The sequence below is a fragment of the Nerophis lumbriciformis genome, linkage group LG12 (assembly GCF_033978685.3).
Source record: "Nerophis lumbriciformis linkage group LG12, RoL_Nlum_v2.1, whole genome shotgun sequence".
Classification (NCBI taxonomy): Eukaryota; Metazoa; Chordata; class Actinopteri; order Syngnathiformes; family Syngnathidae; genus Nerophis; species Nerophis lumbriciformis.
Window position 1 is genome coordinate 24,120,646 of NC_084559.2, and position 14,827 is coordinate 24,135,472.

The 14,827-nt window shown below is 38.2% G+C and overlaps 1 protein-coding gene across 1 annotated transcript in view; it reads left to right on the forward strand.

Moving 5' to 3' along the window:
* The window catches only part of vgll4l (vestigial like 4 like), a 16,391-nt gene extending 2,958 nt beyond the window's left edge, over positions 1 to 13,433 (forward strand). The window contains exons 2-5 of the mRNA XM_061985775.2: positions 1,548 to 1,671; positions 1,745 to 1,982; positions 12,494 to 12,575; positions 12,660 to 13,433. Of these exons, the coding sequence (XP_061841759.1) occupies positions 1,548 to 1,671; positions 1,745 to 1,982; positions 12,494 to 12,575; positions 12,660 to 12,949 (734 nt within the window). The 3' untranslated portion in view covers positions 12,950 to 13,433. The remainder of the gene's footprint in view (positions 1 to 1,547; positions 1,672 to 1,744; positions 1,983 to 12,493; positions 12,576 to 12,659) is intronic.
* The last annotated feature ends 1,394 nt before the right edge of the window (positions 13,434 to 14,827 follow it).

Genomic DNA, 14,827 nt, shown 5'->3' on the forward strand with positions numbered 1-14,827 from the left:
AGAGTGTGCAAAGCAGTAATCACCTTTTTTTGTTAAGTACATAACTCCACTTGTGTTCATTCATAGTTTTGATGCCTTCAGTGACAATCTACAATGTAAATAGTCATGAAAATAAAGAAAATGCTTTGAATGAGAAGGTGTGTCCAAACTTTTGGCCTGTACTGTATATATATATATATATATATATATATATATATATATATATATATATATATATATATATATATATATATATATATATATATATATATATGTATGTAACTCTGAGCGGGGGAATTGACAGTAAGCACCAATGGGGGTCTGTCTTTAATTCCATCTGGGATTTCACCTCAAAGTGTTTATTCCTCTATCATAACAAAATGTGTTTATTGCCCCCTTGGAAGACATGACTCATGGGCCAAACACCAGCAATACGCAGAAAAACAACATTTACCGTTAGCCTCGAATCAGCTGCGTACTGTTGTAACCCTCACAGATCAGGTCGATCGAGTTCTGCAACTAAACGGAGTTTACAATTAACGGTGAGTTAGGCGGGAAAAACACAGGACAGTCAGTCATGGATCAAAACAAGCAGTCCATCAGTGGAATTATTATGCTTTATTGCAGTGTTTTTCAACCGAACTAGTGTGCCGTGAGATACAGTCTGGTGTGCCGTGGGAGAATATGTCATTTCACCTATTTGGGTTAAAATATTTTTTTGCAAACCGGTAGTAATAATCTGCAAATGTGCCGTTGTTGAGTGTCGGTGCTGTCTCGAGCTCGGCAGAGTAACCGTGTTATACTCTTCCATATGAGCAGCTGGCAGCAAGTAGCTAATTGCTTTGTCGATGTCGGGAACATGGTTTGTGATGATCACAATATGCAGACGACAGCGTGCAGGTAAAAAGGTGTCTAACACTTAAACCACAAATAAACAAAAGGTGAGTGTCCCTAAGAAAAGGCATTGAAGCTTAGGGATGGCTATGCAGAGCGAAACTAAAACTGAACTGGCTACAAAGTAAAAAAAAACAGAATGCTGGACGACAGCAAAGACTTACTGTGGCGCAAAGACGGCATCCACAATGTACACCCGAACATGACATGACAATCAACAATGTCCCCACAAAGAAGGATAAAAACAACTGAAATTATTCTTGATTGCTAAAAAGAAAGGATAGATGCAGGAAATATCGCTCAAAGGAAGACATGAAACTGCTACAGGAAAATACCAAAAATAGAGAAAAAGCCACCAAAATAGGAGCGCAAGACAAGAACTAAAACACTACACACAGGAAAACAGCAGAAAACTCAAAATAAGTCAGGGGGTGATGTGACAGGTCGTGACAGTACACCTACTTTGAGACAAGAGCTATATAGATGCATTCTTGGTTATGGTTTAAAGTCATATCCAACAATTGCGACAACGACTTTTTAGCATCTACTGAGTTTCATTTTCTAATGATTTCTGCCGGTGGTGTGCCTCAGGATTCTTTCAACGCAAAAAATGGGCCTTGGCTCAAAAAAGGTTGAAAAACACTGCTTTATTGTATTATTTTCCTCCTTTTCAGGTCAGCCTCACCTGAGAAGTGAAGACCGATACAGGCATATGACGAATGAGCGGGCTCGAACCCCGGCAGTCTATCCCATCAAACGCAAGCGCAGCCATGAAAGATGCCTAACGCTGGAGGAAAGGTTGGTGTCATAGATGGATTTATTTGAACGTTCCTCACAATAATGGAACATTTATTTGATATTTTTCTATCAGGCGGGAGCGGGTACTGAGCAGAAGCAATGGCAAAGCCGCCCAGAGATTGGCACCGGCGGCGTTAAATAGCCCTCAGAGTCCAACGTCGACTTGGAGCCCGTCACCCAGTCCCACCAGTCCTTATGCGTACTACGCCCCCGTCATGGATGAACCTCTTGCCCTCATCAAGAAGCCAAGAAAGGATTCTGAGAGCGCAGAGGACAAGACCAAAAACACACCCTGCACCAGTCAGATCCAGGTAAGTTCGGAAAAATAAAAGAAAGCAATTACATTTCACCAAGATCAAAGCCATGGTACATTTTGTTTCTTTGTCGAGTCACTGTAGCTCCGGGCTACTCGTCACTGTGGTCGTAGTCCACCCAGCTGTACACAAGCAGGCCCTGGCTTGTCCCAGCTATGCAATCCAGCAAGATTGGTGAAGAAAATGTGAGCAAGGGAAGGAATGTCATCAACAAGACCAAACAGACTGCTCCCTCTTTGACCTGTTTATGCCACCATGCTCAGCCTGGCATGGTGGCATAAACCAGTTTTCACATCATATTTAGGACATACACTTCTCTGGAGCTAAAATGCAGAAGAAAAATAAGCAGAATGTTAACAATTACGCATGGCATCAAATTTTAGCAATCCCCATCCTTTCACTTTCTTAACCCTACAATCATCTCTCCGGACATGACCGTGTGCCTTAAGCTAAGCTTTATTTATAAAGAAATGCAACGCAAAGTGCTTTACAAAGTTAAAAACAATACCCCCGGTGACCAATATCCCCCATTATCGCATATGTACACAACCTACACACATATGCAACTATATGGACCAATGATTGCATGGCTGAGTACAGAGGAACCATGTGAGTAAACACTATCACAGGAGCCATCTCCACCAGGAGGTCATCAGACCATGGCCACCAGGATGCTGACACAAAAGCGCCCCCACAAGCACGGCCGATAACCCCTGAGGCAGATGGCTCATCTGAGGAACGACAATAAAAGTAATAAAACTTATAAAATAGTAAGAACCACGTGTAGAGGTAAAGAATAAAATAAGTAAGACATATGAAGATGAATAGAAAAAAAAATTATTATATATATATATATATATATATATATATATATATATAATTTTATCCTATTAGTTATGCAAGATTTAATTTAGTCATATTTATTATTTATTTACTATATATATATATATATATATATATATATATATACACACACATATAGCAAATATATTTATTATTTATTTACTATATACATACATATATAGTAAATATTTTTATTATGTATTTACTATATATATATATATATATATAGTAAATACATAAATATATTTACTATATATGTATGTATATAGTAAATAAATAATAAATATATTTACTATATATATATATATATATATTAGTAAATAAATAATAAATATGACTAAATTAAATCTTGCATAACTAATAGGATAAAACTATATATATATATATATATATATATATATATATATATATATATATATAGTAAATAAAAAATAAATAATAAATATGTCTAAATAAAATCTTGCATAATTAATAGGAAAACATTTAAAATACAAATGACCAATAAAATTGGGACTATGGATGAAAATTAACATTTATGCTAAGTCCATTTACACTGTTTATTCAAGTGTTGATTAATGTCCATCCATCCATTTACTACCGCTTATTCCCTTCGGGGTCGCAGGGGGCGCTGGAGCCTATCTCAGCTACAATCGGGCGGAAGGCGGGGTATGCACTGTCCCAATTAAATAAATGGAAAACTAAATAAAATGACTCTCTGCGAAGTAGGACTCAATTATAAAGTTAAAGTTAAAGTACCAATGATTGTCACACACACACTAGGTGTGGCGAAATTATTATCTGCATTTGACCCATCACCCTTGATCACCCACTGGGAGGTGAGGGGAGCAGTGGGCAGCAGCGGTGGCCACGCCCGGGAATCATTTTTGGTGATTTAACCCCTAATTCCAACCCTTGATGCTGAGTGCCAAGCAGGGAGGTAATGGGTCCCATTTTTATAGTCTTTGGTATGACTCGGCCGGGGTTTGAACTCACAACCTACCGATCTCAGGGTGTACACTCTAACCACTAGGCCACTGAGTCCAAAATCCAAATCCAAAAGCATAACAAAAACAACTGTTTACAACCTTCTAAATACATATTCCAACATTATTAGAGCCCTCTAAACATGAAAGAACATCCTTCAGTCACTTCTACTCTTTTAATCTAATGTAGTAATTCTGCCTGAGGCTGAGCCAATCAGTGGCCATGATACTGAACAGCGTGCTCTGATTGGTTTGGTCCCCTCTAGTGGCTAATATTCATATTCATAGTTTATTTAGCCATTTTATGCTTGAAAATGCTTACCATATTTTCCTCACTATAAACTGCTACTTTTTTTCCTAGCTTCAAACCCTGCGGCTTACACAGAGGTGCAGATATTTTAGGGGGTTTTCTCTTTGCTACGGCAAAATTAAGCAAAAAAATCAAACAAGGCACTAAAATAATCCACTGAAAGAAAAGGATTTACAAATTACTAGAATGAAGAATCCTAATAAAGATCGTGAACGTTATTTAAAAAAAAAAAAAAGGAGAAAATCTTATTCAGCTCAAAGGATGAATAAGACGTGAATGATGTTTCTGTTTTGTTTGATTGGCCGTTTTACTGCCGTGTTACAGGCACCGTTTGGAAACAATTAAGGTATGTTAATAAACATTTACAAAATCTTTCTATGTAAATATCTAATTTCACAATGTACTGTATGTATATGTGGGTGTGGCTAATATATGAAAAAAACATTTTTTACTCAAATTCTGTGGGTGGGGCTTTCAGTCCGAAAAATACGGTAATTTAGGCCAAAATTTTGGAAAACATGCTTTAAAATAAAATAAAAAAAAACACAAGAAAAACTGTGATGTAGCGAGGTGCAACTGTAATTGGGATACATTTAAGGAGAGATGTGCAGAAAAAGTCCAAACGTTGCAGGAAGGTACAAACCCTTTTAGAAATAAGTTATTAAAAAAATGTAAGTCCTTTTTTTTTTTTCAAATATTTTCAAATGCGTCCTTTTTTAATCATAGAAACAAATTGTAAACCTAACTAAATGTACAATAAACACCACATATAAACCAAGGTAAGTTAACAAAAAAAATTGCATTAATCCTGTTTATTTATTTATACCTTAACCGTGGATGGTTACCTGGAATATGGAGCAGGTTGTTCTGTCGTCAGTAATCAGGTCAAAGCATAGGTCAGTGCAAAGATGAGTGAGGAGACTCAGACTGTTGCACTGGATGGCAAATTTCACTTCAAAATTACACTCTAACGGGACTTTAGATGAAGCCGTTTAACAAGAAAATGAAAGGCATTCGAGTAAAACATTTCAACAATGTTCTTAAATGACATTCTGACAGTAAAATTGTTTTAAGTCATGCAATCAAGTAATAATCTGTGATAATAGTTTTTTTTTGTCCTGTCCAGCTACTCAGGCAAATCATATTGGTGATGTATATGCCCATATTTGGTGTGCAGATTTACTTTACAGAAAATAAGTGTGGGATACTTCTCCTGTTGCCTTATTTGTATTTGACTTTATTTAATGGCAACCATAATTCAAAAGTGTGCAAAAATTAATACAAAAAAAATCTGACCAAAAAAAAAAACAATACAAAAATGCAAACTTTGTAACGACGGGGTCGCATTTTACTGCGCGGATCGTTCTCCCAAGATGCAGCAGGAACTCCGGAGGCGAGGGTGCAGGTGAGACATCGATTTATTGTCCATGAAATCATGCAAAAAGACAAAAAGACCGAAAAGCGTGCCAATAGCGTGGGAGTTACGGCGAAGCTTAGCGCAGGAACAGGAATCAAAGATCGTAGAAAATACTTAAAGGGGAACATTATCATAATTTCAGAAGGGTTAAAACCATTAAAAATCAGTTCCCAGTGGCTTATTTTATTTTTCGAAGTTTTTTTCAAAATTTTACCCATCACGCAATATCCCTAAAAAAAAGCTTCAAAGTGCCTGATTTTAACCATCGTTATATACACCCGTCCATTTTCCTGTGACGTCACATAGTTATGCCAACACAAACAAACATGGCGCATAGAACAGCAAGCTATAGCGACATTAGCTCGGATTCAGACTCGGATTTCAGTGGCTTAAGCGATTCAACAGATTACGCATGCATTGAAACGGATGGTTGTAGTGTGGAGGCAGGTAGCGAAAACGAAATTGAAGAAGAAACTGAAGCTATTGAGCCATATCGGTTTGAACCGTATGCAAGCGAAACCGACGAAAACGACACGACAGCCAGCGACACGGAAGAAAGCGAGGACGAATTCGGTGATCGCCTTCTAACCAACGATTGGTATGTGTTTGTTTGGCATTAAAGGAAACTTAACAACTATGAACTAGGTTTACAGCATATGAAATACATTTGGCAACAACATGCACTTTGAGAGTGCAGACAGCCCAATTTTCATCAATTAATATATTCTGTAGACATACCCTCATCCGCTATCTTTTCCTGAAAGCTGATCTGTCCAGTTTTGGAGTTGATGTCAGCAGGCCAGGGAAGCTAGGGTCGATATTCTTCTCTTGATCATCTTCGGTGGCATAAGGGACGGTGTGAGCCAAGACATCCAGGGGGTTTAGCTCGCTCGTCTGCGGGAACAAACTGCCGCCATTGCTTGCCGTGCTACCGAGGTCCTTTGTCCCTGAATTGCTCACACACTCCGGCAGATTCAATGGGGGTCTGGCGGCAGATTTCTTTGACTTTATCGTTGGAAATGCATCTGCTTTGAGTGTCGCAGGATATCCACACATTCTTGCCATCTCTGTCGTAGCATAGCTTTCGTCGGTAAAGTGTGCGGATCAAACGTCCAATTTCTTGCCACTTTCGCATCTTTGGGCCACTGGTGCAACTTGAATCCGTCCCTGTTCGTGTTGTTACACCCTCCGACGACACACCGACGAGGCATGATGTCTCCAAGGTACGGAAAACAGTCGAAAAAACGGAAAATAACAGAGCTGATTTGACTCGGTGTTTGAGAAAATGGCGGATTGCTTCCCGATGTGACGTCACGTTGTGACGTCATCGCTCCGAGAGCGAATATTAGAAAGGCGTTTAATTCGCCAAAATTCACCCATTTAGAGTTCGGAAATCGGTTAAAAAAATATATGGTCTTTTTTCTGCAATATCAAGGTATATATTGACGCTTACATAGGTCTGGTGATAATGTTCCCCCTTTAACGGTTTGCATGGAAGCAAATAGAAGACGTTGTCACTGTTGCGTAGTGCAAACAAGGAAGCCAGACTGATTGTGGCGAAAAACAGGAATAAGTAGCTCTCTGATTAGTGCCCAGGAGCAGGTGAGCGTCCCGGACACTAATCAGAGGCAGGTGAAACTAATCTGCAGTCATGGCAACTGAAACACAAACCCAGGGGTGCTGAAAACAGAACTGAGGTAGTCAAACTAACAGAACAGAACATGATCCGGGCAATTGATCATAACACTTTGATTATAATTTCTGATGTTGAATAGCTTTTTTAGCTCTATCATATCCAAATAATAAATAAACACTAAATTAATGGTATTCAGTAATAAAAGAAAGGTAGAAGTTAGTTGATCCATAAACAATGTGAAAATTGAGAAGGTGTCAGAAATCAGATTTCTCGGGGTCATCCTAGATGAAAAGTTGACATGGAAAGCTCATATATTGCATGTGAAAAATAAAAATAAAAATATATTGCATGTGAAAAATAAAAATAAAAATATATTGCATGTGAAAAATAAGGTATCTAAAAGCTTATTTATTTTGAACAAGGTTAAATGCAGTTTCCCGTATAACACAATGGGAATGTTATATTGTTCAAATATTCTACCTTATATCAATTATTGTGCAGACATATGGGGAAATACATATCAAAGCAACATAATGCCTTTATTTCTTTTACAGAAAAGAGCAATTCGTATTATTTTCAAAGTAGGATATAGAGACCACTCAAATCTTCTCTTCGTTAGGTCAGGATTATTAAAACTAAAAGACATTGTAGAATTGCATACTCTATTAAAGTTATTCGTATTCATGTCTGAAGATGAGAATCACAGAAGACTTTAAATATCCAAGAGTGCGAACAAATTTGAAACAAATGTGCTTGTCTTTTGCTGGTGTGAAAGCATGGAATTCTCTAAAGAAAGACTTAAAAAGTTGCAAGAATATTTTTGGAATTTAAAAAGAGTTACAAAAAGAGACAACTGGAATTATATCAAACTGATTTTTGATTTTGATCGGACGTGTCATTATGAAAATGCTTAAACAGAAATTAAAACGTATGTTGGAGTTGGGGTGTTGGTGGAATGAACAGTGATAAAGTCATCTAAAATAATTGGTTTTGAAAAAGGGGGCAGATAAATATAAGAATATTATTCTTCCATCTGCTCCTTTCTGATCATGGAAATGTATAAGAAACACAAAACAATGAAAGTGTGAACTGTACGTGGCTTGTATATATATATATATGCATTTTCATGAAAGGAATAAAAAGAAATGATGATGATGATGATGAAATAATACATCTACGTCAGGCCTGGGCAATTATTTTGACTCGAGGGCCAAATTTGAAGGAAAAATGTGTGTGGGGCCGGTATATCTGTTTTTAGGAACACTAATACAAAACCTCACAATATAGTCCGATTGAATGCTAAAGACCGCCTTAAAAATCGGAATGGAATTAAAATAGTTTTTACTGAATGAGACACCCAGAATGTACATGTAAATAAAGAATGTGGGATTAACAATATTAACTATGAACGATAAAACATTGAATATTGACAACAACAAAAAACGCAACAAAAATGCAACAAACAGCGAAATATGAACGCAAAGGGTAAAAAAACCACCTACAATCTATATATATATATATATATATATACATATATATATATATATATATATATATAGTATGCGCCTACCTAGAATTACCGCCGGGTCAGACTCGTTTTGCAAAATAATTAGCGCATGCTTAGCATTACCGCCGGGTCAGAATTACCGCCGGGTCAAACTCGTTTCGCAAGATAATTAGCATATGCCTAGAATTTCCGCCGGGTCAAACTCGTCACGTCACGAGTGACACTTCACCTGTCATCATTTTCAAAATGGAGGAGGCTGATTTCAATAATTTGAAATCGCATAAAGGGAAGAAGATAAAGAGCTATTCAGTAGGATTTAAGGTCCAAGCTATTGAATATGCTAAAAAGAACAGTAAGCAGCTATGTTTTATTAATATACCGTAGCTGCGTGTGTCAAATATGAGTCATTAAATGACTTCCGTCTCCTGGTGGTAGAGGGCGCTAGTGATCCTTCTTGCGACTACTCGGCTGCAGAAGAAGTGACAACAAGCAGCAACAGTTAGCAGCGATCGTTTATTTTTTCCTTTGGCCTGGACTTTTTTAACATGGAGGATTACATATCTAAAATAAAACAGTTTTGTAAACTGGACTTTCAATCGAAGCAGGAGGTAATAATTCAAGGAAGATCTCCATCGAGACAGAGAGACTTTTAAAACTGAAGAAAGTTATCGATGCTTTTATTCAGAAGGAGCAGCGCATGGACTTCATTTATAAGTAAAGATAAGACCATAATAACGTTTTTTTTAATTAAATGTGCTTTTCATGATGGTATCCTTACATCCCACTCAAATTTATAAGCGCAGACCTAAATTTACCGCATGCCTTTGGTAAGCGCCGGAGTGAGAAGAGGTTTTAAATTAATTACCGCCCCGGCGCTAATTCAAGGAAATACGGTATGTGATATATCACTAAGTTTTAGAACTTTGTTGTAAAAATCTCCTTCCGCGTCTGTCCCTGGCACCCACGTTTCAGGCTCTGGAAACACTCTGTGGAAACGCTCCCCACCAACACTACTTGGTGCCTCGTCTGAGCTGCTGTGACTTAGATGACTTTTGTAACTAATTAGATGACCATAGTAACTAATTAGATGACTATTGTAGCTAATTAAATGACCATAGTAACTAATTAGATTACTATAGTGACTAATTAGATGACCATAGTAACTAATTAGATGACTATTGTAGCTATTTAGATGACCATAGTAACTAATTAGATTACTATAGTAACTAATTAGATGACCATAGTAACTAGTATATAATGCAAAAGTGCAGATTCCAACCATTGAAATATCAATCAATCAATCAATCAATCAATTCCTTTATTGTCATTGTCATAATAACACTTAAGTCATATATGAACAACAAGATTTTGTTTGAGCTTTGTCCAGCGGCATAGAAACTGCATTGATGTGCAGGTTGACAATAGTTTACATTTTAGCATTGTCTGGAAGATGGCGAATAGAGGGACGTGGGGGTGGGAACAGTCAGATGTCTGATGGGTGTTACGTTGATGTTGCAGCAATGCAATGTCCAGAGCACAATTATTGAGGTGATGAAGAGTGAGATAATAAGATGGTCCGGGGCAGCAAAGGGGCAGGCTGTTCATTTAGCAGTCTCACAGCCTGGGGATACAGACTGTGAGACATTCTAGTGGACCTGGCGCGAATCGACCTATACCTCCTTCCAGAGGGTAGCAGGTTGAAGAGGCCATGTGCTGGGTGGTATCTGTCCTTCAGGATGTTGTGTACTCGCTTTAGGCAGCGAGTTGTGTACATGGCACTCATCTCTGGGAGTATCGTCCTTGTAATTTTCCCCGCCGCTTTAACCAATCGCTGGAGGGCCTGTTGGTTCGCTTTAGTGCAGCTAACAAACCACACTAAAAATCCGTAAGTGAGGACACTGCTGATGGCACAGTTGTAAAAGTTGACCATTGATTTCTGCGGAATACGTAGTATAGTTGAAGACCAGAGGTGGGTAGAGTAGCCAGAAATTGTACTCAAGTAAGAGTACTGTTACTTTAGAGATTTATTACTCAAGTAAAAGTAAGGAGTAGTCACCCAAATATTTACTTGAGTAAAAGTAAAAAGTATGTTGTGAAAAAACTACTCAAGTACTGAGTAACTGATGAGTAACATACACACACATATCATATATATATATATATATATATATATATATATATACACACACACACACATATACATATATATATATACACACACATATATACTAATATATATACACACATATATATATATATATATATATATATATATATATATATATATATATATATATATATATATATATATATTTACTCGGACGTGCCCTAAACACCTCCCTAGGGAGGTGTTTAGGGCACGTCCGACCGGTAGGAGGCAGCGGGGAAGACCCAGGACACGTTGGGAAGACTATGTCTCCCGGCTGGCCTGGGAACGCCTCGGGGTCCCACAGGAAGAGCTGGACGAAGTGGCTGGGGAGAGGGAAGTCTGGGCTTCCCTGCTTAGGCTGCTGCTCCCGCGACCCGACCTCGGATAAGCGGAAGAAGATGGATGGATGGATGGATATATATATTTACATACATTGATATAAACAGTATATAATTTATATTTATTTATTTTGCCGTTTTTGTTTACATGTTAAAGTTGTTTTAATGAATAGACATGCATGTTTAACACATATAGATTCCTTTCTTTCATGAAGACAAGAATATAAGTTGGTGTTTTGCCTGATTGTGATGACTTGCATTGATTGGAATCAGACAGTAGTGCTGACAACATCCACGTTTTCAAATGGAGGAGAAAAAAAGTTCCTCCTTTCTGTCTAATACCACATGAAAGTAGTTGGTTTTTGGCATCTTATTTGTCCAGCTTCCATATTCGTTTTTATACACATTACAAGAAATACATTGGCGGCCAACTCCGTAGCTTGTTTGCGCTGGCTTTCGGAGACTCTTATTTTGAAAGCGCAGGCACGATGGAGCGGCACTTTTATTGTGAAGACAGGAACTGTGCAGTCAGTCTTTAGGCTTTTGACGGAATGTACGGTTGAAATAAAAAAGGGTCTTTTTTCCTTCACACTTTTGATTGATTGATTGGAACGTTTATTAGTAGATTGCACAGTACAGTACATATTCCGTACAATTGACCACTAAATGGTAACACCCCAATAAGTTTTTCAACTTGTTTAAGTCAGGTCATGTGACCCCTGGCTCTGTTTGATTGGTCCAATGTCACCAGTGACTGCATCTGATTGGTGGAACGGAGTGAACGTCACCAGTGACTGTATTTGTTGAAACGCAGGCACTATGAAGGTCTGTCTGACAGACCAAAACAAACAAAGCGTGCATTAACAGATCGATAAAAATTAGTAGCGAGTAGCGAGCTGAATGTAGATAAAAGTAGCGGAGTAAAAGTAGCATTTCTTCTCAATAAATATACTCAAGCAAAAGTAAAAGTATGTTGCATTAAAACTACTCTTAGAAGTACAATGTATCCCAAAAGTTACTAAGTAGATGTAACGGAGTAAATGTAGCGCGTTACTACCCACCCCTGTTGAAGACCTACGGTCATTAGAAAACATCACTGCACATCATAATGGCAGCTACACTTTCCATCTTGGAGATCTAAAAAAAATATTTGGGAATGTCCGGCGGGCCAGATTGAAAAGCTTGACGGGCCACATGTGGCCCCCGGGCCTTAATTTGCCCTGGTTTGATCCACGTGATTGATTGCTATTTTATTAGAAAGTAATTCCATTTCAAGCCAATCAACATTATGCATGACATGGATATCTTCTATGGATTATTTCCAGATGCGTCCCTCCGTGATCACGTGTGCGTCCTCGCTGAGGAACCCTGCCTGCAGATCTGAAGTCCACCAGAGCGAGTCACCAGGTGCGTCTCGCACTTTTTCAAAGCAAAAAGCGCGCTTCTTACGCCCTCTCATGCTTAAAATCGTCGCTGTCTTTTCTGTGCCAGTGATCTCCAAATGCAACTACGAACATGTGGTGGAGGAACATTTCCAGAGGAGCCTGGGAGCAAATTACCAGAAGGCTCACGCCCAGCAGCTCTCCATCAGCGTGTCGGTCGATGACCACTTCGCCAAGGCCTTGGGAGATAAGTGGCTGCAGATTAAGTCCAAGTCTTCCTCCTGCTCATCCACGCCCCCCAGCAGTCCCAGCACTACTCACTCCCCGGCCTTTAGGCCAAGCCCACATCCGTCCCATCAAGAAGCCACAGGCAACCCGTCGCCGACCTCCAGCCATTGACTTTCCTCATTTCACTTGTTGGGCAAATAAAGACTTTCTAGGGGTGATGTCCAATTGGCCCGCTGTGTGTCTTCACAGGTGCAGACAATTGTAGCATCAACTGGGATCATCTTGTCTTGTTACATTTCTTTATTCAGCTTACTGATATTGAAAATAGATGCTGGTAGAATTGAAGAAGTGGCCAAATATTCCTTCACATTTCCCTCTGGCATTTCATTGTATGGTATTTATATTAATGTCATGTATGGTTTACCTGGCAGGCCTATATTTGATGTACATTATTGCAAAGGCCTTGAAAGGCTTTGAAAAGTTTGGAGACAAATAAACATGTAAAACATACTTGCCAACCCTCCCGAATTTTCCGGGAGACTCCCGAAATTCAGCGCCTCTCCCGAAAACCTCCCGGGACAAATATTCTCCCGAAAATCTCCCGATTTTCAGCCGGAGCTGGAGGCCACGCCCCCTCCAGCTCCATGCAGACCTGAGTGAGGACAGCCTTTTTTCATGACGGGAGGACAACAGGGTGACAAGAACTAAATCATCGAAACTAGAGATAAATTGTATTATTATGTTTATCTTACCTACAAATAAATATATTTGTTAATTAAAAAAAAAACGAAATACATTTTTACTATATTTTGCTAAAAACATCAAAATTAATTGTATTTTTATTTGTATTTTTTCTGACTCCTTATTACATCCAGCCATAGAATTATACATTTAAATAAACATGTTTGAAATAATTAATTTTAAATGATCATAATAATTCATTTAAAATGACCATATCTAATTATTAAAATAATTGCTTGTTTATCAACAACTTTAGCATTTTATTCATTATATTTTGAAGCTCTCAGAAGCCAAGTTATGTTATATTCCTTAATATTTATTTATGCAAGTTTGAACTATCAATTATCTAAACACAGTTTTGTTTGCATATTTTCAGGATATATATATATATATATATATATATATATATATATATATATATATATATATATATATATATATATATATATATATATATATATATATATATGTGTGTGTATGGAATGCTTGACTTGGTGAATTCTAGCTGTCAATATACTCCTCCCCTCTTAACCACGCCCCCAACCGCGCCCCCCACCCCCCACCTCCCGAAATCGGAGGTCTCAAGGTTTATTTCTACGGAGACTTGCATAACAAAATAAAACGATGAATATGTTGTAAATATACGGTTTATTTGTTTAATCAAGTTACATTAAGGTGTCAAACTAAAGGCTCGCGAAAGCCTGGGAAAAGTGTGTTAATAAAATATTTTTTTTACTAAATAAAAATAATTATTTCAATTTTGACAGGAAAAAATGCGTATCTTTTAAACGTTATTATCTAATCATGCCAAATATAGTTGTGAAGGACTATCTCCTCCGGGGTTCCTCGGACCACCAATCACTGACATGACAGCTGCGTTCATGGTTCTGAACAATGATTTATTTTGCAACATGCGTCTCTTTTCGTGCTTTTCAACCATCGTCTCTGAGTCAGTCTCGCTCTCGTTCGCTCTCCCACCCCCTCTCCTTCCGGGCTGCTGCCTTTAAAGGCCTACTGAAATGCGATTTTCTTATTTAAACGGGGGTAGCAGGTCCATTCTATGTGTCCTACTTGATCATTTCGCGATATTGCCTTATTTTTGCTGAAAGGATTTAGTAGAGAACATCGACGATAAAGTTTGCAACTTTTGGTCGCTGATAAAAAAGCCTTGCCTGTACCGGAAGTAGCAGACGAGTAGCGTGACGTCACAGGTTGTGGAGCTCCTCACATCTGCACATTGTTTACAATCATGGCCACCAGCAGCGAGAGCGATTCGGACCGAGAAAGCGACGATTTCCCCATTAATTT